This window comes from Pimephales promelas, chromosome 12 (assembly GCF_988280905.1).
Source record: "Pimephales promelas chromosome 12, fPimPro1.hap1.1, whole genome shotgun sequence".
Classification (NCBI taxonomy): domain Eukaryota; kingdom Metazoa; phylum Chordata; class Actinopteri; order Cypriniformes; family Leuciscidae; genus Pimephales; species Pimephales promelas.
This window is the reverse complement of record NC_142780.1, coordinates 17,307,657-17,333,972: the sequence shown is the minus strand read 5'-3', so window position 1 is coordinate 17,333,972 and position 26,316 is coordinate 17,307,657. Positions and strand designations below refer to the sequence as shown.

The 26,316-nt window shown below is 38.0% G+C and overlaps 4 protein-coding genes across 5 annotated transcripts in view; 2 read left to right on the top strand and 2 right to left on the bottom strand.

Moving 5' to 3' along the window:
- Positions 1–19: 19 nt before the first annotated feature.
- gba1 (glucosylceramidase beta 1) lies at positions 20–7,312 on the top strand. The gene is made up of 10 exons (XM_039680145.2): positions 20–351; positions 456–650; positions 1,786–1,932; positions 2,006–2,139; positions 2,831–3,003; positions 3,106–3,343; positions 3,429–3,653; positions 5,713–5,876; positions 6,113–6,229; positions 6,329–7,312. The coding sequence occupies exons 1-10, from the start codon at positions 297–299 to the stop codon at positions 6,432–6,434; spliced, it is 1,554 nt and encodes a 517-aa protein (XP_039536079.2). The 5' UTR covers positions 20–296; the 3' UTR covers positions 6,435–7,312.
- Positions 7,313–7,451: 139 nt separating this feature from the next.
- Positions 7,452–17,868, bottom strand: rnf115a (ring finger protein 115a). Its single transcript, XM_039680158.2, has 9 exons — positions 17,731–17,868; positions 16,630–16,688; positions 14,060–14,114; positions 13,656–13,924; positions 11,405–11,473; positions 11,106–11,178; positions 10,924–11,017; positions 8,927–9,042; positions 7,452–8,355 (listed from the first exon to the last, which is right to left on the bottom strand). The coding sequence occupies exons 1-9, from the start codon at positions 17,806–17,808 to the stop codon at positions 8,236–8,238; spliced, it is 933 nt and encodes a 310-aa protein (XP_039536092.2). The 5' UTR covers positions 17,809–17,868; the 3' UTR covers positions 7,452–8,235.
- Positions 17,869–18,262: 394 nt separating this feature from the next.
- Positions 18,263–25,423, top strand: polr3c (polymerase (RNA) III (DNA directed) polypeptide C). 2 transcript variants are annotated; one of them, XM_039680188.2, is made up of 15 exons: positions 18,263–18,362; positions 19,073–19,219; positions 19,332–19,596; positions 20,475–20,681; positions 21,993–22,075; positions 22,160–22,261; positions 22,436–22,528; positions 22,633–22,713; positions 22,805–22,856; positions 23,459–23,519; positions 23,596–23,746; positions 24,410–24,511; positions 24,592–24,641; positions 24,734–24,883; positions 24,978–25,423. In XM_039680188.2, exons 2-15 carry the CDS (start codon positions 19,073–19,075, stop codon positions 25,057–25,059), a joined length of 1,626 nt encoding a protein of 541 aa, XP_039536122.2. In that variant the 5' UTR covers positions 18,263–18,362; the 3' UTR covers positions 25,060–25,423. The 2 variants fall into 2 exon arrangements, with proteins under 2 accessions (XP_039536122.2, XP_039536116.2); XM_039680182.2 differs by having other exon boundaries at positions 18,292–18,416.
- Positions 25,285–26,316, bottom strand: part of itga10 (integrin, alpha 10) — a 40,200-nt gene continuing 39,168 nt past the window's right edge. Inside the window, exon 31 of the mRNA XM_039680171.2 lies at positions 25,285–26,294. Within this exon, the coding sequence (XP_039536105.2) occupies positions 26,238–26,294 (57 nt within the window). The 3' untranslated portion in view covers positions 25,285–26,237. The remainder of the gene's footprint in view (positions 26,295–26,316) is intronic.

The window sequence follows — 26,316 nt, the reverse complement described above, 5'->3', positions numbered from 1 at the left end:
TGAAGAAAATGGTCATGTGGACGCTGCCTCACCCGGAACTCTGGCGCGTGGTGCGTGATTGATTGTTTACAGCTCAGACACAGTATAAAAAGAGAAGAAAATTGTCTTTTAAACTGCATTTAGAGGACAGTAATCATATTAATATTTCCGTTTTTAGGCTTCGGACAAACTTTAAATACACAGAGGGGGCTGTCTGCTGATGATAGGTCGTGGGAACCTGATTAAATATTTGAATAGGCGTTGTTGTTGTTTAGTTAGGCTATATGTAACAAGAATATCGGCATCATCTCGACAGAATGAAAGAAACCGCTATTTTCATTCTGTTTACTGGATTAATCAATATAGCAAGAGGTGTGTTTATTATCTAAATATAAACAGATAAGTGATATATGAAATGTGTTAAACTACTGCTGTCTTTATCATATGTATCTGCTTGTTTGTGTCACCCTGTCCAGCTGACAGTACCGACTGTCAAGCACTGAATTTCGGTTATGGTTCTGTTGTGTGCGCGTGCAATGCGACAAACTGCGACTCGGTTGGCCGGGTTGTGTTGCCAGATCCCGGTCAGTTCTTGTCATATGTCAGCAGTAAAACTGGCAGCAGACTCGTGAGGAGTCAAGGCCAGTTCCAGAAAAACAGCACAGGTGCAGGTGAGTGCTCTTAAAGTTACCATGAAATCAAACTGGACAACATCTAAATATATTGCAGCAGTTTTTATTAGTGATTTTTTCTTTTCCCATCGTTTTAAATTCATGTGCATTCGTAAACTTTAATCAAAATTACACCTCCCTCCCTTTTGCCACGCAATCTATTTTCTGATGACGTGTTTACTGGCGTTAGGGCTGGACTGGACAACCTGTCACTCACATGAGATGCAATGGCAAACCTCAACCATCCAATGAATTCCTGATGGACAAAATCAAATACCGCCCTACCCTCATTTCAAACAAAAGATATTTTTTTCCATCCATTGAGAGTCCACAAGTTAAACACATCAAAAAGTGCAAAAAGAGAGATGCATGATCATATTATACGGTAAACAGATTTAATTGTACAAGTAATCCATATGAAGATACTTCTGAAGATACATGATCACATTATACGGTAAACAGATTTAATTAATTCATTCAGATGTAAACATAGTTAATAAAAAATGGTAAACACTGAAGCTCAACCATGATTGTTTGATGTAAGAGAATAAACCAAGTTGGTTCTTGCATCAAGCTTGTTCTTTTGAGCTTGTTTACCATATTTGATTAACTCTATTTGCATTCATTTTTTTAAATGTGAATGAACGTTTTGGTTGCTTGGACTTTCAAAAAGATGAGAATTGAGTAGATTGAGTATTTTCATTTCCAGAAAATAATTGAATCAATAAAAGTTAAAATTATTGTATGGTTACATTTATTTGACCATCATATCAAAAGAATACATTTGTCACACAGAAAGAGTCCAGTTTTCTATTACTGTGATGTCATGTGAGTGACAGGTTCCCCCGACCTCACGCCAGTAAACACGACGTCATCAGAGAAAAGAAGAAATGTTGCTGCAAGAGGGAGGGGAAGTTTTTTTTTTTTAATTGAAGATTACAAAAGCACATGAAATGTAAAAAACACAGAATCTTATAATAAATACTGCAGTATTCCATCAAAAATAAGAATTGTCAGTTTTTATTTCATGGTGATTTTAAGGAAAGTAGAGGAAGAACTATTAAATATATAAATATATTTGTTTAATATCATGTCAAATGCTGAACCCCTCTCTTCATTCTCTTATGAATCTTAGCTCTCAGAATCACTCTGAATCCCAGTCAGAAGTACCAGCGCATTAAAGGATTTGGGGGAGCCATGACAGATGCGGCAGCTATGAATATTCTGTCTCTGTCCTCTGGAGCTCAGGACCAGCTGCTCAGACAGTACTTCTCCCCAGATGGTGAGAGTGACCGAGAATGAAAATGTGTTTAGCATTCTGAGTTCTGAATGGTGCACATCCCTGTCTGTCACAGGTATTGAGTACCGTTTCGTGAGAGTGCCAGTGGCCAGTTGTGATTTTTCAACTCGCCTTTACACATACGCTGACACTCCAGGGGACTACGATCTCCAGAACTTCACCCTGGCCAAAGAGGATATTCACATGAAGGTATCATACACAAACAGAAACACATCATCACAAATTTTGCCTAAAAACTGCCATAGAATTGCCCTAAAACCACCAGTACCAATTAAATCTTTCTTTCAACTGATTATTTCAAAATGGCTGATTAATTTGGAAAATAAGCAAGTGCTTTAGAAGTGATTATTGAATCTTTCTCTCAATCGATTAATTCAAAAACATAGATTCATTCAGTAATGTACTCCCCTGTGTGTTGCTTTGAGATATGCAGCGGTTCTGTTGAACTATTTTCGTTGGCATTGTAAATGGATTCTAGTTTACACCACGTTCAGTCTAAATGCTTGGGTCTCTCAAGGTGCGATTTTGACCCTATAGACCATTTTGCGAGATGTAAACAACACTGGTCCAGAAGCACTTCCTGTTTCAGTTTTTTAAAACTACATAAGCGTTGGAATAAAATACAACCAGCAGAACATTTACAACTGAATCAAAAAGTTAAACACACAGCTTTAAGATGTTTTCTTTACATTTGAAATACAGAAACAGGAAGTGTTTCTGGACAAGTGTTGTTTACATCTTGCAAAAGACTCAATAATGTCTACTTGCACGTCGTTAAAACAACAATCACAAAATTACTGTAGACGATACATAATGCACACCTCTAATCACAACACAACACCACAGTCATATTCTGATTAATTGAATCTTTCTCCCGCAGATTCCCCTGTTGCAGCGGGCACAGGCTCTCTCTGCGCAGCCTCTCAATCTGTTTGCCAGTGCCTGGAGCGCCCCTGCCTGGCTGAAGACCAATGGCAAACTGACTGGGAAGGGCTCACTCAAAGGCAAGCCTGGAGGCAAAGAGCACAAGACCTGGGCTCAGTACTACATTAGGTGCACACATATCTGAACTACATGAACTTTAATATTGTTTTTCATTATAGTAATTTTCACATTTTTATCCTTTTAACAATGGCTTTTATGTGCCCTATTCAGATTTCTAGAGGAGTATGGGAAATATAATCTTTCATTCTGGGGGTTGACGTCAGGGAATGAGCCCACTGCAGGCCAAGTGACAAATTACAGTTTTCAGGCTTTGGGTTTTACTCCGGAGACACAGCGTGACTGGATTGCCCTGGATTTGGGTCCAGCACTCCATTCCTCATCCTTTCCCAAGACCCGCCTTATAATCCTCGATGACAATCGACTTCTGCTTCCACACTGGGCCAAAGTGGTAAATGTTGGGTGGACAAAAAGAGGGATAGGAAGATGTTCATTAAGATGCAGATGATGGAGTCGACTTCTCTTCCCTGTTGTAGGTTCTGAGTGACGTGCAAGCAGCACGTTATATACACGGCATTGGTGTTCACTGGTACCTGGACCGTCTTGCACCACCTGACATCACCCTGTCAACCACACACCACCTCTACCCAGAGTACTTCCTGTTTGCAACTGAGGCGTGTTCTGGATGGAAACCGGGGGATCATGGTGTGCGTCTGGGCAGCTGGGACAGAGCAGAGGACTATGCACATGACATCATACAGGTACTTTATCAATGTAGAACAAAATTATTATATACTATATAATAACATAATCTTGATTGAGGATTTACATATTAAATACCTTACCTGTAGAGTATTTTAACATTATTATTTAATATTGAATTATATTTAAGCCTTTTCCTTCCCCCTCTTAATCAGGATTTTAAAACCTATCCACCTTATTCCTGACGAGTTTACTGCGTTTTGAATTATGGGTGGCACATCTGGTTTGGGGATCTTCCATTTAAAAACACTGAAACGAATAATTTCAGATCATAAGATTGCCTTATAAATGAAGCTGATCTGTCAGTTTGTCTGAATCCTTCATTGTTTATTTTCAGACATCATGAGAATAACGTAACACTTGGTATTTTAACGTGAGATGTTAGAGCAAGAATATCTATGGCAAGAGCTTGTTTCAGTTGCTGCATTTAGTTTCCTCGTGATAATTTTCTTTTTTCGCTTTGCATTTCGCTGTAATAGTATGAAAAAATGACAACATAGACTGCACATTTGTGGTCTGTTCTCCCGATTTAGTTTACAATATATCCCATTAATTCACTGGAATGCACAAAGAACTTCAAAATGTTCTCCTCAATCCTAACGTCTCTTCTTTCCAGGTTTGGTTTCACAGGTAAATACAATTTATTACCTGTCAAAATTATGAAAATCACTTCGAAATAGCAATGCTGAAGTTAATGGACATTTTTGATTAAGGAAACGTACACTACACTCACCTAAAGGATTGTTAGGAACACCTGTTCAAATTCTCATTAATGCAATCAACGGCAATTGCTTCAATGCATTTAGGGGTGTGGTCCTGGTCAAGACAATCTCCTGAACTCCAAACTGAATGTCAGAATGGGAAAGAAAGGTGATTTAAGGTGGCATGGTTGTTGGTGCCAGATGGGCCGGTCTGAGTATTTCACAATCTGCTCAGTTACTGACCAATTCTAGTGTTTACGAAGAATGGTGTGAAAAGGGAAAAACATCCAGTATGTGGCAGAAAATGCCTTGTTGATGCTAGAGGTCAGCGGAGAATGGGCCGACTGATAGAAGAGCTGATAGAAGAGCAACTTTAACTGAAATAACCACTCGTTACAACCGAGGTATGCAGCAAAGCATTTGTGAAGCCACAAAACACACAACTTTGAGGCGGATGGGCTACAACAGCAGAAGACCCCACAGGGTACCACTCATCTCCACTACAAATAGGAAAAAGAGGCTACAATTTGCAAAAGCTCACCAAAATTGGACAGTTGAAGACTGGAAAAATGTTGCCTGGTCCGATGAGTCTCGATTTCTGCTGAGACATTCGGATGGTAGAGTCAGAATTTGACATGGATCCATCATGCCTTGTTACCACTGTGCAGGCTGGTGGTGGTGGTGTAATGGTGTGGGGGATGTTTTCTTAGCACACTTTAGGCCCCTTAGTGCCAATTAGGCATCGTTTAAATGCCACGGTCTACCTGAGCATTGTTTCTGACCATGTCCATCCCTTTATGGCCACCATGTACACCATGTCCTCTGGTGGCTACTTCCAGCAGGATAATGCTCCATGTCACAAAGCTCGAATCATTTCAAATTGGTTTCTTGAACATGACAAATGAGTTCACTGTAATAAAATGTCCCCCACAGTCACCAGATCTCAACCCAATAGAGCATCTTTGGGATGTGGTGGAACGGGAGCTTCATGCCCTGGATGTGCATCCCACAAATCTCCATCAACTGCAAGATGCTATCCTATCAATATGGGCCAACATTTCTAAAGAATGCTTTCAGCACCTTGTTGAATCAATGCCACGTAGAATTAAGGCAGTTCTGAAGGTGAAAGGGGGTCAAACACAGTATTAGTATGGTGTTCCTAATAATCCTGTAGGTGAGTGCATATTACATAATACAGATATACTGATTGTGGTGGATATTAAAATATTTTGTGTTGAGGCTGCATTGCCACTAATGTACATAGTGGCTGCAATATAATATATAGACATTTTTATATGTAATTATTTAAAAATTATTACATAATGTAACTTTTCTCTCCAATTTTCTCCTTATTTAGGACATGAATAACTATGTGACCGGTTGGACAGACTGGAACTTGGCCCTTAATCAGCATGGAGGGCCAAATTGGGTTAAGAACTTTGTGGACAGCCCCATTATTGTGGACCCAAGCAAAGATGTCTTCTACAAGCAGCCCACCTTCTACAGCATGGCCCACTTCAGGTTCGACTCATTTAAACTCGGGCAGAATTCAGCTCTTGCACAAAAATGCCATCTAATGTTCAGATTTGGCTCTTAAATGTTGCCAATGCCGTATTTTAATTGCAAACATGGAAGTAGGCACTTGACTTTTTGTGTGTCATATTTGACACAATATTTTCTAAATCTAAATCATATAATCCAAATACGGCATTTTTTGGGTCTCAACTTTTAAGTTTTTGTGCTTTTAAAACTGACAGCAAGTTCGTTTTGGAGGAGTCACAGAGAGTGGGCGTATCCTTCAGTCAACACACTGGCCTGGAAATATCTGCCTATATCAGACCTGATTCCTCAGCAGTGTTCATCATTCTCAACAGGTAAAAGACTGGGATTTCATCATTTACACTCAACTGGTGTTGTTACGTAGCAGTCATTACATGAATTCAGTTTAATATAAAATGTTTCTGAAACTTCAGGTCTGAAGAGGAGGTGCAGTTTGAAGTTTGGGATCAAACTCTGGGCTTTTTACCAGGAAGTGCTTCACCTCACTCCATCCTCACACTACTGTGGAGCAGACGTTGACTGGCTGGGTCAATAACCCACATATATGCACCTTAAAGGGTTAGTTCACCCAAAAATGAAAATTAAGTCATTAATTACTCACCCCCATGCTGTACCAACCCCGTAAGACCTTCGTTCGTCTTCGGAACACAAATGAAGATATTTTTGATTAAATTTGAGAGCTGTATAACTACCACATTGGCTCCTAAGGGACTGCCTCTTGACGGCCCAGAAAGTGAATGAAGAAAATGTTTAAATATCCCAAGTGACTACCGTGGCTCAACTATATGTTTATCAAGCGACGCGAATACTTTTTGTGCGAAAAAACAAACAAAAATAACGAGTTTATTCGACTATTTTTTTCTTCCTTGTAGGCCAGAACGAGACTTCCTTATAGATTTCCACGACGCATGCGCGAGATTTGCGATCTGCGTACACCAGCTTACACCACTTCAGATCGCAATTCTCGCGCATGCGTCGTGGAAATCTATAAGGAAGTCTCGTTCTGGCCTACAAGGAAGAAAAAAATAGTCGAATAAACTCGTTATTTTTGTTTGTTTTTTCGCACAAAGCGGGGTTGGTACAGCATGGGGGTGAGTAATTAATGACTTAATTTTCATTTTTGGGTGAACTAACCCTTTAATGTTAACTCAAATCATGCTTTAAAGCCTTTAACATTTCAAATGACTGCATAAAAAGAAATCATTTCAATAGAGTCAGCATTAATATTAGTATTAGTCAGTAATAGTGATTTATAAGTTTTAGAGGCAATAAAAAGCATGATGTAATTGGGTCATGTTATAGCAAAAAAAAAAAAAAAAAACTTCCCTGGAAAAAACTTGATGTATAAAATTTCTTGCACTGAAGATATTATGAATTAAAATGAATCAAACAACTTATCACAGCCTATTTTTTTCTGAGAATACACATGTAAAAAAAATAAATCAATATGAATGTCTGAATGCTTTTGTTGTTTGCCTGTGTCATAGCAAGATTAACATGTTTCCTGTTTTTTTTATTCAGTTTTTTTATTAATACATCGTGGTCATACACATCATATAATATATATTTATATACTTTAATATTTAGCGATTCATTGTCATTTTCATCATCAATGTTTTTTTGTCTTCCTTAAATGAGTCTTCCAACTAAAATTATTTACATTAGAAAAAAACTGTAATAGAAATGAGAGTGAAAAGATTTAAATCAAATTAATCTGAATGACATTGATGGGTTTGTGATATATACACACCAGAGATGGAGGGGAGAGAGACAAAACTTCATGATCCCCTGGACAAGTTGAGAAAAAAAAAAGGATGCAAGAACAACGAAAGGCCTGTGGGCCTAAAGCGACGTTTTATCAACTGCAAAGACACGCCACCCCATCCCAAAGAAAATTCACATTGAACGGTAAGAGGCGCTATCTGGGGAGTACAGCTCATCTCTGGGAAACCAAACACTGTATGATCTAAATGTGGGTTGGGAGTTGTGTTGCTACAGCAACAATATGTGCCCGACCCTACCCTCATCCTGCAATGTTTGTTTGTTCACCCGGGGGAGGAATAAGAAAGGATAAACTGAAGAAAATGCTGTGCAGAAAACTGGAAGGAATCAATATGGGTAAGATATAGATACATTGGCATAGACACAACTCAGAAGGACTGTGTTAGAGAAATAAGTAATTAAACCATAGTAAAAATATACCATCATGGTAGGATGAACACAAAAGTATTGACAAAAAGGAAAGACTGACAAACAAGCTTGGGTTAAGACAGAGCTCGGATGAGACGGGCGGAAGTGTGTGTGTGTGTGTGTGTGTGTTTCAGAAGGACCATCTCTCTGGTGTGCGAGGATCAGTGTTTAAGGAGGAAGGCTCTGACGAGGACTGAGTGCCGCTTTCATCTCCATTCAGGCTCTTCCTGCACACAGGACACGTGTCATGCTTCAGGGAGGAAGAAGAGAGAAGGGTATGTCAGTGATTATTAGTAATAAACAAATGAAAGCTCTCAAGTGAAAAAAACTTTATTCCAACAGAGTCTGACGTTAGATTGGATCTAATAATCAAATTAGATTTGTTATTAATAGCATTTAAAGCAGGAGGTTTTACATCCAATCTCATTAAGTGAAGTGGTAATAAATAAATCAGACAATGCACCAGTTATTTAGCAACATCCCCAACTTGTGGTCTTGACTGGTCATGAAATTAAATCCTGAGTCCTCTTAGTCTGAGACTGAGACGGGAACGAGTACAAATTAAGTCGAGACCAGTCTCTTAATACAAAACTATTCAAATGTTTTAATTCTATTTATCAGATCATTGTACACAACATAAACTGCTTTCCAGAAAACTCTGTGCTTGCTAGGCATCTAGGAACATTTCCATAACCGCATCATTTGTTTACCTACTTCAAAAGATTCTCATATCTAAATTCTTTCCTGAACTCTTTCCTATGTCTTTTCCTCATTCTCTCCCTTGTTTTGTCCTGTTCCTTCCTCTCTATTGTTTCTCTCACCAGTTCAAGCCAGGGCACGATGCAGTCACTATGGAAGAAGTGGTTACAGGGCAGCTGCCGGACCGGCTCACCGACCGTATAGTCTTCCTTACATACAGGGCACTCCATATTGCAGTCTAATAAAGACAAGAAGAAGGAGAGAGAGAGAGAATAATGAGATTTCGCTAGACGAGCGTTGCCTTAAATAGGAGTTATAATTCATCACCACACAAGGCTCATACTGGTAGGTCAATGACCCCCACGGAGTCTGTGAGCCTTAAATCATCATAACTGACACAGTGTTCCTCCTCAAAGATCAGGGGCCTCATTTATAACCATTGCACACACAAAACAGGCCCCGAAAGAGGCGTACGCCACTTCCGACGCATTAGTTGTGATTTATAAAAACAAACTTGATGACAAAATGTGCACACTTTGCAAGCAAACTCTGACCCATGCATATGAACGTTTTGGAGATGGAGCAGTTTGGCGACCCTGATGGTGAGCTGGAGTTAAATGTCTTTTTCGTCACTTTTAGATAGAAAATCTAAAGAAACTTATACTTCTACAGAAAGATAATACAAATATAATTTCACTCACCAAGCTGATTATTTGAAGCGAGCGCGTTGGGCAGTTTAGTGAAACTGACATATATATATATATATATATATATATAGTAGCCTAGAAATCGAGACGTACCCTAGCGGCAGCAAAAAATATTTCGCAGCCAGTGTGGTCTAGCAACTCTCCATAGACGTTTTTAGCTGGAAAAACCAAACTCTGGTCAGGCCAATCACATCGTGTATAGAGTCGGCGGGCGGGCTAAACATAATGACGACAGAGTTGCGACGGTTCACTGCTACTTGAAAACAAAGAATGGCTGCTGCTGGCGAACAGCTCTTTCGATTCGGCTTTGAACGGCACTCCATTAATTTTTTGCCGACTGGATACGGTAAAAGTTTAACATATCAACTTCACCGCCGGTGGGAAAACGCATGGGAATCAGCCGCCACCTTCGTCGTTGCCCTGATTGGTTGTAACACTATCCAATTGCGTGCAAAGACAACCGTTTATCCCGCCCCTCGGATTGAGCCCTGTCAATGATGAGTTCCCAGACCTAACTTCTTGATGTAGGTCTGGCATGCCAGGCTACATATATAGCCTATCTAACAGCAGATGAAGTAAAACCATAAACCTTCAGTACGAATCCTCATCATAAAAACAGTGCATGTTCACAATAACAGTTTAAATAAATAATTATTTAAACTATGTTTTACTTCTGATATAAATATTTAGATTAAATATGCCATTCTTATAATGGAGTTTAACACTTGAACTAAATGAAATCAAGTAATATTTGTTGTGGATTCAATGCATTTGAACACTTTTAATGTCATAGTTTAAATACAGAGTCATAATTTAACTACAGAGATAATTTTTTATGATAATAGCAGATTGTCAGAGAAAGTAGTTTAGTGGAAATAATGCACAACACGGTCTACCTGTTTCCATTAAAAATATAAATCAATTAAAAATAAATTTGGCCAGAGGAAAAGATTGAGAAAAACTTTCTCTGAAATTTATTTCACACTACTTGATTTATTTATTTATTTATTCAAAAACAAGGCAAGGATAGGCTACTAAATGATTTTTTATTAATGTAATGTGACGGCACATCGATATTTCCTATTTTCCTAATGTCTTGTTGTACTGTTAATTGTGGTATAATGTGGATGAATAAGCATGTGCAAATGGTATGCAGATGAGGATAAAACTAGGCATTGTAAGCTCCATATATGGTTATTTCGGGAAGGAGACGCATGTGAGCACAATCTTCTGCTGTCTGGGATTTATAAAGTTCTGGAATACGTACGCACGCTTTTATAAGTCTGAATATTTTTTTTTTACGTACGCCATTTTTAGTAAGGATCCTACACACAGTTTTATAAACGAGACCCCTGAAGAGAAAAACGACGAGTTTCAAAGAAAACCAAAGGGAAGAGAGAGGAGAGACTAACCAGTGTGTTCCTGAGTGATGATAACAGTGGGGAGGGAGGAAATTTTCTCTTTCTCAGCAGGAGGAGGACCAGTGTTCTCAAACTGACCCAGTAACTGAGTGAGAGAGACACAGAGATGTTCAGCTTGTTTGCACCGAGGCACGGATCATGTAACATGCACACGCATCATCCTGCTCAACTACCTGTGTGATGACTGCATCCAGACCTCCCTGTCCCCAAGCGTAGTCCCCGGGATTTGAGTGCAGCATGCCCGTCCTAACACACACAATCATCAAGATTACCAGCTTTACCAGATTTAAACTGAGATTAGAGAACACTTTGTTACAAAAAAAAAAAAATGCAATTCCACTATAAAAGCTAATTTACTTATATAGAAAGTAAGTCAATAAAATTAAAATATATTATGCATACACACACACAGACAGTACACCAAGATGACCGGCTTTGCCATATTTAAACTGAATGAAAATGTTTTCTTTACCATGACAGCGGAGGAGAACCTGGTACTCCTGAATTGGCAAAAAGGCCTGCGAGAAACTGCTGTACTATTCTAGAAGTAGAGAAGAGAGATAATTGAGAAACTGATATTAGTACTGGGGAATTCTGCCAACTTCCTTATTTTTTTTTATTTTCTTGCTGACATAAATAATGAGCTGTTATAATCAGTCAGCTGACTTGCATACATTACATGTAAATATTGCCAGTAACATTTTTTTTAAAGTAGCAATACATATATTGTTGAACAAAACAGTATGTCCTCACTGGGACATAAACCATTTGTAATATTATGGTGGACCTCATGTTTTTGGTCTATTACCAGTAGTGTTTATTTTTTTTATTTACCTATCATTATGCCTATATCCAGTTTGCCAAGTTGAATTCATTTGATATTAAAGAAATCTAAATATTCTGTCATTTAGAAATGACACTATCAAATAGCCTATAAATACTAAAGAAATGTTGTATAAATTGTAATTAAATGCACTTTATTTTATTTCAACTAGTGTTTTTTCTTCATGTTCATTAAAGAGTTTGTTTTATCATGGCATTAAAAAAAGCATATTGTGTGCCTATCTTCAAGCATGTAGATTGGAGATAAAATTGTAATGTGTGTGTGTGTTTGAGTAAATGTGTGTACATACAGCATCTCATGAATGTGAGTACACCCCTCACATTTCAGCAAACATTTTAGTATCTTCTCAAGTGACAATACTATAATGAAACTTGTATATAGACCATTTCACAAGATGTAAACAAGACTGGTCCAGAAGCACTTCCTGTTTCAGTTTGTAACTGTTTTCTTTATTTCACATGTAAAGAAAACATCTTAAAGATGTTTGTTTAACTTTTTGATTCAGTTTTAAATGTTCTGTTGGTTGTATTTTATCCCAGCTTTTATGTAGTGTTAAAAAACTGAAACAGGAAGTGCTTCTGGACCAGTGTTGTTTACATCTTGTGAAATGGTCTACAGACTAGTCAATGTGCTGCTTCTATAGCATTATATATATTTATTTACTGTCCACTGAAAGTTCAACATGGTACCTCATGGCAAAGAACTCTCTAAGTATTTGAGAATTAGAATTGTTGCTCTCCACAAAGATGACCTTGGTTATAAGAAGATTGGTAACACCCTGAAACTGAGCTACAGTACAGGCCAGGGTCATACAGAGGTTTTCCTGAACGGGATCCACTCGAAATAGGCCTCGCAAAGGTCAATTAAACGAGTCCTTGTGCTGTGCGTCATCACAACAAGTCGGTTTGCAATGGCCATCGTCCCAGAAGGAAGCCTCTTCTGAAGCTGGCTCACAAGAAAGGCCGCAAACAGTTTGATGAAAAGCAACCTGTTCAAGAGCATGAATTACTGGAAACATGTAAGATAAGATAATTTGGCTCAGAGGGTGTCCAGAATGTGTGCAAACGCCCTGGTAAGGAGTACCAAGAAAACAGTGTCTTGGCTACAGTCGAGCATGGTGGTGGTAGCATGATGGTCTGGGACTGCATGCTGGCACTGGGGAGCTGTGCTTTATTGAGGGAAACATGGATTCCAACATGTACTGCGACATGATGCCCTCCCTTCAGAAACTGAGCCGAATGTCATGATAACGACCCCAAACATACTGCCAAGATGACAACTTCCTTGCTGAGGAAGGTGAAGGTGATGGAGTGTGTCTAACAGCCAGCAGCTCTGTGATGTCATTATGGAGGAGTTGAAGAGGATCCCAGCAACAACCTGTGCAGCTCTGGTGAACTCCATGCCCAGGAGGATTAAAGGCAATGCTAGATAACAATGGTGCTCCCACAAAATATTGACATGTTCACTTAGGGTGTACTCAATTTTGTTGCCAGCTATTTTGACAAAAATTGCCTGTATGTTGAGTTATTTTTAGAGGACAGTAAATACATATATAATGCTATACAAGCAGCACATTGACTACTCTAAAAATCTATCCAATGTGTCTGCATATTTATGCACCATTGTACTTGCAAACAAAATTAATCTGTATTCCTCAAAATGCATAATAACAGCTTGATTAATCTGCAAACTGTCAGCTAGATGAGCACTATCCACTATATTGGAGATAATTTGGTCTTCACGGAGCAAGCCGTCTATTCATGCTGTTCGAATTAGTTAAAATGCAAAAGAAAAACTGATAGATAAAAGTGCAGCCTGCAAAAAATTTAAGAGAATAAAAACACATCCACAGATTTAAAAACTAAGATATATAACTTACCCCTCGACAGCGGGAGAGCGATCCGGTCGACTGCTTCCTCTGGATCGGTACCTCCTCTGAGTGTGCAGGCGAGGAGGACGACCGGGACCCCAGTGCTCTGCTACACTTAGAGGGCCACCCAGAGTCCCACTAAGCCCACCTGGGACAGAACCGCCGAACGGTCCGGCTCCGAGACTCCCAGAGCCACTACCCCCTCCAGGGACCCGCTCAGAGTCAGGACTTTCTAGATCCAGACTGAACGGCCTCTCCACGAACAACAGCTGCCATAGCTACAGAAAAAGAGCGAGTGAAAGAGATAGTTATGAATGAGCTGTACAATGTACCTCTTCAAACGTATCCAAAAACTCCTTATCAACAGCTACACAAGACAGGGAAGATGTTGTGGAAGGAAGGGGTCCACATACCTCAGCAAACTGTGAAGCTGTGTCATCAAGACTATTTGAACTACTGTCCAGAAGACTGAGGAGTAAACAATCACATTCATGTCAGACCTGGCTACTGGGATAGCCAGGGAACATATTGCTGTTTCATGGAACTTGGCAACATAAACTGCAGTACAGCTGATTGTCACAGTGAGGGAGTCGTCGTTCTAAACCAGTGCTTCTCAATCCGGAAATGCACATTTTGGATGTCTCACCCATTTGAGGACTGCGTCAGAAGCTGCCTTGCTATTCCACAGTGGCCAGACAGTCAATGACAAAAGCATTTTTAGGATAAACGCAGCTGCTAAGTAAACTGGTCTTTTTTGTGAGCTTTAGTTATGACTAGTAACCAATCAAATATTAAATGACTGTAATGTTTTTAAATCGCTGCACAGCTGAACTACACAAACAGGACTGTGGAATATCACAGGCATCTATGTAGCCTTTAAAAGCCGACCAGTACATGATCCCCACTATGCAAAAAGCAGTATATAAAACGTGAAACAAGAACAATACCCAAATAACCTACTGCATCAGCTGACATTGTCGATAATCGATATAATCGATTTTATAAATCTAGTTTAAAACTCATGTTTCAAGTTCTTAGAAATTAACTTATTGTATCAATATGATGGTTTCAAAAAAACCTTTATCCAATTTCCAAGTTACAATTGAGTGACCCTACAGTGTTTTGTGGTGTCACCATTAAGAAAAGTAAAAACAAAAGGTCTTTACATCTTGAACACATGTAAATGTACACAGTACTACACACCCTATTTTTTAAAGCAAATAAAGCAAATTTTAAAGCAAATTTTTTAAAGCATCATGAATTATTAAATCAGAAACATTATTACTTATACCATGGTCTGTCTGAATGGCTGGAAGGTGTGCATTAAAACCGTTTAATCCACAGGTAGTTTCACTCCGTTCTATATTAATGTGCGGTTTTCACTGAAGCACGCACAAACACACCACTCTCATACATGCACAAACAAACACCACTGATTTTACAAAGAAATAAAACTGAATCACTAAATTATATTTCTCAGCAAAGAGAGATAGTTTTGGAGTAATTGAACTCACAGCTACATTGTTACTAGACAGAGATGCTGCACACACACACACAAAGGTAATTCACAAAGGAATCTCATCTCTCTCTCTTTCCCTTGATAATTAATTCAAATAAATGCTATAAATTCATTCATTCAGATAAATGTAGGCTAATCTTAAAGCAAAACCATGTATCTGTGTCTTACTGAAAGCAGACAGAATGCTAGATCTAATGAGCTGTGACAACCCTTCCAGTCAAATATTGCACAGTGAACAACATCAATAACAGCTTTAAGTTGTCAATACTGTCAAATGACCATGGAATATGCTGGATAATCCACGGCAAGCAGTGCATTAAACGATATGAATCGCTTCACAACAGGTGGTTCTTTACCTCCACGCCTTGGCATTAAAACAGTTAAATTGCACAGCTAGCCGTGGATTATCCCTTGCTTATTAAATTTGATTTTGGGAGGGTTGTAGCACATGACATTTCACAACTTGAACTAACCTTGTCATGTAAGAAAATGGTCAAATTATGTAATATTTTAGGATACTTTTTGACCTTGACACACAGTCATGAGGGTCGGCAGGGTCTATATTAGATATTATTTTATATTTTTTCCATGCACATCAGTTGCACCACATGACTTTCATTCAGTTTTTCAAATATTTAAAATGTCAACCAAAAAAAATCCTTGGTTAGGCTTCTATGAAATAATAAAAGATTACACCAAACTATTTAATACGTTTATTCAAATTATTGTAGGCATTTTTGCCATTTTTTAAAGTTTCGCATTTTTATTGTATTTTCAAATAAATTAATATAGATTGGTTCATTAACTAACCTAAGTGCTGTGGGCACTTAGTTATATGAAATTACTTGCTGAATACAACTCAAGCTAATTATTTTCATGGTTGCTGTTAGTACATCATAAGCAAAAGAACAGAGTCAGTGGATGATTGCAACATGAGATATGTGGTATATCCAGCAATGTCTCTTTTAGCAATGTTAAAGAGGTTCTGATATTTAGTGCATTCTGTTAAAAAAGGACATGATTTTGTACACAGCACATGTCTACTTAAGACCTAATCATATAAATAAATTGTATTGATAAAGGAGATCCACAATGTGCAACACAGCAGTAATCTAAGACCAGGATTGAGAACCACTGATCTAAAACCTTTCCCCAATAAATTCCAATATAATACAAATTAAACTTAAACTGAGCTGGAATTAAAAGCAATTAACTCATATCATTGATGTTATGCTGGCAGAATGGTGACACAAACTATGAATGATCATATGCTTGATGTATCAATAACATTTTAAAAAAAAATAAACAACATCACCGTTTGGTGGTGCTATGAATCAGGTGATACAATAGACGTATCTACATACACCAGAAGACACTGAAAGAGCCGCCATGGTAAACAGTGCAGGAGTTACAACATGCCATAAGAGACAACGAATGAGGAAGTGCAGCCATTGAAAAACTCACCTGGAATCCTCTGTAACCTCCTCGATGAATCCCGAGTCACATCTGGGACAGATATACTCCTAAATGCAAGCAGAATCAGAATACAGAAAAATCACACTGTTGACCTCAACACTGTAAATAAACAAAGGGATAGCTGTGGTTTTGTGAGGACACGCACATTTGCATAGCACTACAACACACATTTATTTGAATTTTGAAGCAAATAGACCTGCATAATGAGAGACACTCCCTGTAATGCGTGTCATAACAATCGCTGTCTGATTCAAAGGGGTGCTTCCCTATTTTTTCTCTGATTTGAAGAGGTCAAGACATGTCATCCTGTGGGTCTCCAACAAAAGGAGGACAATGGCTACTTATCTTGACATGCAGTACAACTCAGAACACTGTTCAGACTCATTCACACTATATACATTAAGAAGATCATAGAATCAAGAATCATAACAGGTTCATGCAGTTGTGATTCACCTTCTGAGTACAGTAAGTGTATTGGACAGTAAACAAGGGATTACACACAACTCATACTCATTGATTTACTGACACACTGACCGAAAAGTGCTGAAATTGAACAGTCATTGACAGTTCAGTTATTCTGCGACATTATAAATAAGTTAAGTAAAACAGAAACAGAAACATTTCATATTCCAGTTTCGCTTTTGATAAGAGTGTACATTTAAAGATATTTTGTAAACATTTCTGAACAGTAACGGCATGAACGGAAGTTGAACACTTGTTAAAGTCTAATATGTATTAAAAAGTCATTATTTAAACGAAAGCTGTTACAATACCAACAAAAAGACAAGACATGAGTGTAGCATTTGTGTTGAAGACAACACGTTAATTTTCTCATTGAGTAACTGTCACGAGCACCAGTATTACGTTTAGTAATGCTGGTTATCGATAACGTTAAATACTTAATTTTGTAGTGTTGTTACAACAACAAACAACAAACAACAAGCCATGGCAGGCCCTTCGCCTACATCAGGTTGATACACTGCTAACATGCTAACTTTAGCACAACAGCGAAACCTGCCAGAGCGACAACGGCACTACAGAATCCCACTTAGATGAACTGACTGTGTGTTACAGGCGACACGGACTCACCGGCAGTTTGGGGCTCACTTCACCTTTACAACAGTGACAGAAGAAGCGATGCAGAGGGACCGCCGCAGCCTCCGCCATGTTTTCCGTGAGACTGTCTGTGTCCCAAACAGCAGCAGCGCTGACCGTCGGTCCGCCCACTGCAGAGGGAGGCGCTCTGACATCAGCATTCGGATTTCCAATTCAGTTTAACGAGTCGATTCACTCGGGCGGTTCGTTTATGAACTGTTACAGTGAAACAATGTAAATGTAAAATAAAATAAAAGTTGAAATAACGAGAGTGATTTATTAGCAATAATGATTATTACAATATATGAAATAAAAAAAAAATCCATCCATAATATTCATGAAATATCATTAGTATTTGCGCCAGAATATTCATATTTTTTCTAGCAAAATATATATTTTAAACACTTCTGTATATTATTGTGCTTATGTTCCCTGTTTATCATGTATCTAATTGTTTTACTTTCAAAATATTTTTTTATAGTCGAGTGATTCACATTCGGTTCTTCTGAATCGTTAGAAAGAATCGGTTCATATCAACGATTTGTTCACAAATCACTCGAGTGCCACATGATCACACCACGGAAATTCGTCAGTGCTGATCATTACACACCGCCCGAACAACACATGTGAGAATAAACTCATCTTAACTCTAAAAACGTACAGCTACATACTTTTTAGAGGTAGGCTCATTTTTATGTATGACTGTCTTTTTGTACATTAATAGGCCAATTTTACGTGAGACGTATGAATTGTAGAAAGCCCAGAAAGCAACTAACGCTGCGTTCATGTGTTAGTTTTTGTAGTTAATGCGAATCACTCATAACTTATATGATTATTCCTGTATTGTGGACATGATGCTCTTTTAGTGCTTTCAATATGCCACCATTACTTAACAAGTCTATTAAATTAAAGTCCACTTGGTCAGACGACCTGACTAAATGTTAATGTGTTTTTTTTTCATGTGTTTGTGGTAATTACATACCTGTAAAAAAAGTTGTAAGAGTATCAATCATATTTATATTTTAGGACTATGGTTGTTATAAGAGGTGTTGTAAGGCACTATTGTATTTTGTTTTAAACCAAGGTATGTGTTATTATTCATCACTGAGTGACTGATTTAAAGTTAGTAATAAAATGAACCACAAAGTATCACATTGTAAACATAATAAAAAGTGACATTTGCATTTTACACTCCAAGGCTTATGCACAGATCATTTGACACACTGTATTAGATTTTAGTAATATGGATAGGGTTAAAACCACTATTATATTGACAGATAAAACATATGTTTCGCTGGTCAAAAAAAATTGATTGTTGTTCCTCTCTTTCCTCAAGATGACAACACAGGAGGTGCGTTTGTGTGGACTGCTACTGCAGGAGCACTTTGGAGATGTGGTGGAGAAAGTGGGCACTCATCTCAACCGCAGTGGAGTTCTGAACTTGCGAGCTCTTGCTCATGAGACCAAACTTGGTCTTGACCTGGTAATGGCTTGTTCTTGGGTGTCTCTTTTATCATCACATACCATTCTTCACCATCTTGTTCACATTCTCTCTGTTTTCATTTTCCCTCTTTAACATACACTCCTCCTGCTAGGTCAAGAAATCTCTGTGTGTGCTGGTGCAGCATGGGATGTGCACATTTGGTGCAGGGCGTCGTGGTCCAGCGGGACCTGTGGAATATCGCATCAGCTGTGAGCGCATCATTCACATGCTTCGTTATCCACGCTACATCTACACTGCCAAGAGTCTTTATGGGGACACAGGCGAGCTCATTGTTGAGGAGATACTGCAGAGAGGCCAGATGACAATGAGCAGCACAGTCAAGACTGTCGCAGACAGGCTGACTCACAATATGCCAGGTAAGAACACAAGCAGACTGAAGGGCTGATTCATAGATATAACAGGATTTGAGAAAAATAGACCTTTTGGCTTAAAGTATATGTAAACTCAAAGGTATTTGACATAAAAGCGTAAACCGGCCCCGACTGGGCCAGTAGAAAAAAAACATTAGCGTTGAACCATAGCTAAATGTGACATTAATTACAATGAATTTATGTGAATTTTGTTTTTAAGTTGAAAAAAAAAAACATTATATATTTTTAAAGCCTATTTATTGTTAAGATTGATAGCTTTCAATAATACTGTATTGTTGAATGGCTATCATTAATGGCTAAAATTTAGGAAAACAATCCATTTAATAGAGACTGGCATTCATTCATAGTGCTTAGTATAAAGATGGTATTGTACAAAAATGGAAATGTCTTTTGGTTTCAAAAATGTTAACTGATTTTTAAAAAAAGTTTCAGAAATGTAGGATGTTTATCAAACATGGACAACTATAGTGCTTCTTATTCCATTATTAAGTCAATGTTTAAATTGGCGTTTAATTGACATGTTACTTTTAATAATTGTACTATAACATTCAATATAACAATAATAGTAGTCATTAATACTATATTATAAGAATATTCAAGTTGGAAGGGTTTCACATAAATTGCTCTTGAAAAGTAGATAAAGACCGGAAATATGTCTGAGACTATATTCAACACATGTGATCTTTTTGGCCACTTCAAAGTGTCTGAGTTTGGATCTTGTAGAATGGACCAGATGAAGATAACAAAAAAGGTTTAATTAAAATAGCATCTCTGAAATATGTTTCATGCTCAACTGATAGTCTTTTGTCTTGAGAATGATTTCCATTTGAAACGTAACTATTTAAACTTTTTTTTTGTACCAGAGGGTCAGAGTATGGACTACAGTGAGGTTGTCTCTGCATTTTCCCAGTTGGTGGAGACTCATTTCCTTCAGCGCTGTCCTCCTGTGGCCTCAGCAGGACCATCAAACTCAGAAGTGGTTGACCCTCCTCCTCCTCCTCCAGCTGTAACACCCTCTGAACCAGAGAAGCACCCAGACTGCTACAGAGTACCCTACATCAATCTCACCGGTCAGTTTTAAAGCACTTATCGCATTCTTAAAAAAACCTTTTAGTGGTCAACCCATATGGTGTATATACAGTGCCAGTCAAATGTTTAGCTAATTTAATAAAGGTTTAAAATTATATTGGTAGAACGATTATGTTGTGGGCTGGGGGATGGTGGTGATATAAGGAATATTTATGTATTTTACATGATTATATATTATGGCTGTCAATTCAATACTGTTTTTAATTGCAATTAAGCTTTTATCTTGTTTAACACATTCATTGAGTCATAATTTTCTATATCCAACAAAGTAAACCATCAGATTGAAAGGTGATTCTCACAAAACTGTATTTTCCGCAAGATTGTTCAATGTAAATGTAGGTGTCTTTTAAAAAAAAAAAAGGACACTTGGAGACTTTAAAAGGGCACCATATTAACAAATGATATAAGGAGTCCAATTCACACCACTCATGAAGCAAAAAACATTACAGGATTTTTTTTTTTTCAGAATTAACAGTGTTTTTTAATATGTATGTGCACAGTGCAACAGCAAAGAGCTTGTTCACATTTTGGACAAGTCAGGTTGCAAATCTAAACAGGACCACATTGAAAAAAAACCCTAAACTGACTGCCTTGGCCTGACTGCATTATACAGAACAATAGATCCATTCAGTATTACTAAACACAGCAACATACTTACATCACCGCAATCGTCTTTAACTTGATTGTAATCCTTAATCAAAAAACTTTACTTGCGAGACGCTGGTTTGCATTATCTAGCCGAGAAACTTAGTTTGTATATCATCTGACCATACAGCGATGGGATGTTGTGATGTTTGGTTTAGTCTGTATTTCACACAGCACAATGAGTGAGAGCTCGTAAAATCACAGAATATGACAGAGCACATGTTTTAAAGCAAAATACACACTCAATGAAAACGCTATGCGAGTCTCTATTCTCTCTGCCATCTACTGGATACTGGATCATTGGACTGAAAACTTTCCCTCCCAGAGTTTAGCAGCTTAAAATCGTCTGATCGCAAACAGAGAAGTGAAATCAGGTAAAAGGTTAGAATATAAATAGATGCTCAGTCAGTATGATAAACTCCCGAGTCCTGCCTTCTGAGATCATCTAGCTCTGTGACGTAAATTACGTTAAAGAAGCAAAACATTTTTATTTAAAAAAAAAAAAATCATTTTATTGTTTATTTGAAAATAAAAGCAAATTTTTGGGGGGCACCAAATGGCATATTGCTAGATTATATTTTCTCAGCTAGAAATATTTAAACACATTGAGACTAAAATGTAAGAGGTTAAATTGTGTGTTCATCCAGGTAAAGGAAAACGCAGACGCTCAAGTGAGGATGGGGAAGCTGACCAGCGTGCAGCAAAAAAAGCCAAAACAGACAACAATGAGGTATCGATTGAGATGACATCACACGTGACTTTTTCATTAGTTGAGTTTTTCATGTTACATCTGTTTGTATCTCTCTTTCTTCAGTGTGGGGATGAAGGGATCTTTTGGCAGGTGAATTTTGAACGCTTTCACTTGCACTTCAGGGATCAGGCCATCATTACTGCTGTTTCCTGTAAACTTGATCAGGTGACTATAAACACGTGAGATATAATTAGGCTGTGGACTGAATATTCTTTCACTGGTGAATCTGAGACAGAACGTTCTAGATTCTCACATTTAGGCTTTCTCCTCAAGGGAAATAATAAGTCGGTTGAATGTAGGTCTTTATCGGCTAAATTTCTTTCTCCCTCTCCCCTGTAGACTAGCAGTGAGATAGTTAGAACCATGTTACGGATGAGTGAAGTTACAACGTCGGCTAACGCTGCTTTCACACAAGCTCTTTCAGCAAACGAGGTAATAATGGGTGAACATGCACATTTTTGTTTTCTTGCAGCTCTTACTGAGAAAACTTTCAGATTGTCATGAAGTGTGATCAAAGCCTTATTGTTTCCCATCAGATTTTCCGAGCTCTTCCATCCAATTACAACATCGCCAGGCCAATTTTAGACCAATACCTCACTCTCCTGGTTGACGATCCGGTAAAGCAATACATACACAAATACACACTTCTTTATATTTCCTATTTATCCAAGCATTAAATTACTTAAATAGCTTTGCTTTTTCTCTTAGATGGAATTTGTGGGGAAGGCAGGTGACAGTGGAGGAGGAATGTATGTCGTCAGTATCCCTTTAAAACACCACCCGAAAGACAAAAGGAAGCTAAATGCAAATCATTTTAATTTTAATTTATTTATTTACTCTACCATTCAAAATTGTGGGGGTCAGTAAGAAAATAATACTTTTATCCAGCAAGTACACATTAAATGAATCAAAAGTGACAGTAAATACATTTATAATGTAAAGATTACTATTTTAAATAAATGCTGTTCTCTTTAACTTTATATTTATCAAAGAACCCTGAAAGCAATGTATCAGTTTCTGCAAAGATATTAAGCAGCACAACTGTTTTTAACATTGAATCTGAAATGTTTCTTGAGCAGCAAATCAGCACACTAATGATTTCTAAAGAATCTTGTGGCACTGAAGATCAACTAATGATGATGAAAATTCAGTTCAACCATCTTAGTAATAAATTACATATATATAAAAAAAAAACAGTTATTCAAAATTGTAACAAAATAAGTGCAGCCTTGGTGAGCTACGAAAACATTTGAAAAAATATTAACAAAAACCGAAACTTCTGAATGGTATATATCTAATAATCTTTTAACAAAATAGTAGAAATCTTGTAATGGCTTGGTTGACCCTTGACCCTGTGGTCAGATCTACACCGTGCACTGGCTAACCTGGCCAGAGCTACCCTGGAGTCTGTGGTCCAAGAGAGGTTAGTAGACTTGTAGTGTTTTAGCTTGCTGAAATCTTCTTTTGGTTTTGTTCTTAGATTCTTTGCTTTACGTCAGGTTTGGTTCTCGTTCAGCACGCATCTTTCGTCTGTTACTGCGGAAAAGACACCTAGAACAGAAGCAGGTGGAGGATTTTGCCATGATTCCAGCCAAAGAGGCCAAAGACATGCTGTACACACTCCTATCTGAGAACTTGGTCCAGCTACAGGTAACACACTCACAGGTCTTGTTTAGATATATATACAGTACTGTGCAGAAGTCTTTGGCACACTAGTATTTTCGCCTCAAAGAAATGGTTTTAAGCCAGTTATTTATATATTTTGTTGTAGTGTCTCAGTAGGAAATATCAGTTTACATTTTCAGACATTAATTGTGCCATTAATTGTAATAATCCAGTGAAATTCTTGAATGCACAAGGATTCTGACAACAGCCAATGCTCCACACGGAGGTCGGATCTCACCATCATCGAGTGCATTTGAAATTATATGAAGAAACAGAAAAAACAGAGACTAAGACCTGAAGAACACCACTAATACAAAATTTAATTTAAAAAAATCAATGTTCGAATTTATGAATGGATGGTTGTTTTCATTTAAAGCTACACAGCTTTTAGCACTGTTCTTGGCTGTTGTCTGGGATGCTTCTGGACATATTTGCATTTTCAGTACAATGCGATTTATTCATGTTTTTCTGACTACCCCAGAAAGTATTTTGAGTGATCACAAAACATTTTGGACACTATTTACAACTCTTAAAGAACTGTCCACTTGTGATTGGACCATCTGAAATGGATGTTAGTACTAAGTGTAAACATGGTCTTTTTTTATCACGATCAGGCTTCATATCACTCTTTGTGTATTGTGTGTGAAGGAAATTCCAAAAACGCCAGACCACGCCCCTTCTCGGACCTTCTACCTGTACACCGTTAATCAGCTGCCCACCGCCAGACTGCTGCTGCAACACTGCTACAAGGTACAGAGCTCACATGAGCATCCCTTTAAAATGCTTTTTTATAATATTTTGAGATCTATGTATATGTGGACACCATACAGACAGTTGGGAACCTGATCGAGAGGCGGCTGTACGAGACCAAAGAGAACAAGCAAGTCCCTCCTTTTTTTGACAATACGAAACATTTCATCTAAGTAGCAGTCGAACGGATTATGTCATTAATCCGTTCATTGTTTTTGACAGGCGACTTTTGGAAAAGTCTCAGCGAATTGAGGCCATCCTGGCATCCTTGCAGGCCACAGGGGCGGAGACGACACAACTGACGGAGGTGGAGGAGATGATCACAGCTCCAGAAAGACAGCAGCTCGAGTCCCTGCGACACCACATTAACAAGTACTACACACACAGACCAGTTACTCTCTACACATGTGATTCATGTTCAGCCAATCATTGATCTCATTTCTTCTCTCTGTGCTCATGGGGGCAGGTTGGATTCCAGTGAAAACCAGGTGGATGAGACCATATTTCTTCTGGAATCCTACATTACCTCTACACAGGCCTCTCATTGAGTTAGTAGGCTCTCTGGAGGCTAGTTCAAGAAGACATACTGGTCGATGTTGGTGTGAAAAGAGGTGGATAAAGAAGAGTAAATGCAGCTATTATTTTGAGATTTGACAGATGTTTCATTTGCAACAAGGACTTATTTGTATTTAACAGTGTGTGTGTTTTGTGGAGCTGTGAATGCAATTTTATTTCTGTTTTCAATGGGGAAAATAAAGATGGAATTCCTTTTATAATGGTTTACAAATTTTTATTTAATAATTTGTCAAAAAATGAAAAACAATTTTCAAACCTGTGTATTGTCCATGTATTGTCTGAAACACTGATTTTTTGATGTTAAGGAAACAAAAATTAAATAAACTGATTGTTGTATTATGGTGAATGTGATTTCACCAAATACAATATGTTTCTGGATCAATGTCTTTGATCCTGGAACTTCATTCCAATCAACCAGTCAGATTTGAGGGACAAGTTTAGACTTACAACCAGGGTTAGGTGCTCTTCACCTGTCCTTTTCCTTTGATTTTAGGAATAATTTATGAGTAGGGTTAGGTTTAGGACTACATTTTCAGACAGAAATGTTGCAGGATCAACAAAACATGGTAATCCAGGAACATGTCATGGCAAAATCACGGTGAGCTTGGTCTTCAAGGTCCATATGATTTCAACTTAAATACACATTTCATTATTTTTTTTTACAAATAGTGCATTTGCTTGTTTTCCGGTCCGTCAATGCAATAGTAAATGATCTGTCTCTGTGAAGCCAAAGAATCTCCCAGATAACCGATATGCTGGGATTCATTTGTTGTTTTTGCCACAATAGAATCCAAATAAAACGTTAGGTGTGAGACCCTATGACCCGGCAGAGTGTGAAAGTGAATAATAGATTCAACTGAACCGCAAGAACTGTCTTTCATCAAGTTGTATGCATCCTGCACCCCTTTGCATGTTTATTTATTATGTTGGCACATTTGTTTAGTGCTCTCAGCTCCATGTAAAATATTTAATTCGGTTTAAATCCATTCTGCAGATTTCCCCCCAAAATCAGAGCACTTCCAGTTGGACTTGATAATGGATGGTTTGGTGGTCCTGGAGCAGAGGTGTCATGTCTCAAAGGGGAAGTAATGGCTGAAAAAGGCATAATTCCTTCTTGTAAAGTAAACTCTGTTCAATCTCTGCTGCAATGTCAGTTGTCATCCTTCTCATCCTCGTCCTTCCTCTGTTTCCTTGTGAAAAACCCCATCTGTGAAGAAACATACATTCAA

Excerpts from the sequence above, each read along its gene's own strand:
- gba1 (XM_039680145.2), top strand. The coding sequence starts at position 297 with ATGAAAGAAACCGCTATTTTCATTCTGTTTACTGGATTAATCAATATA. Across the intron at positions 3,004-3,105 it reads TGGGCTCAGTACTACATTAG|ATTTCTAGAGGAGTATGGGA; the intron begins GTGCACACATAT and ends TGCCCTATTCAG. Across the intron at positions 5,877-6,112 it reads TACAGCATGGCCCACTTCAG|CAAGTTCGTTTTGGAGGAGT; the intron begins GTTCGACTCATT and ends TAAAACTGACAG.
- rnf115a (XM_039680158.2), bottom strand. The coding sequence starts at position 17,808 with ATGGCGGAGGCTGCGGCGGTCCCTCTGCATCGCTTCTTCTGTCACTGT. Across the intron at positions 14,115-16,629 it reads GAGGTTACAGAGGATTCCAG|TCTTCTGGACAGTAGTTCAA; the intron begins GTGAGTTTTTCA and ends TTTACTCCTCAG. Across the intron at positions 11,474-13,655 it reads CGCTCTCCCGCTGTCGAGGG|AATAGTACAGCAGTTTCTCG; the intron begins GTAAGTTATATA and ends CTCTACTTCTAG.
- polr3c (XM_039680188.2), top strand. The coding sequence starts at position 19,073 with ATGACAACACAGGAGGTGCGTTTGTGTGGACTGCTACTGCAGGAGCAC. Across the intron at positions 22,076-22,159 it reads CCAAAACAGACAACAATGAG|TGTGGGGATGAAGGGATCTT; the intron begins GTATCGATTGAG and ends CTCTTTCTTCAG. Across the intron at positions 24,884-24,977 it reads CTGCGACACCACATTAACAA|GTTGGATTCCAGTGAAAACC; the intron begins GTACTACACACA and ends TCATGGGGGCAG.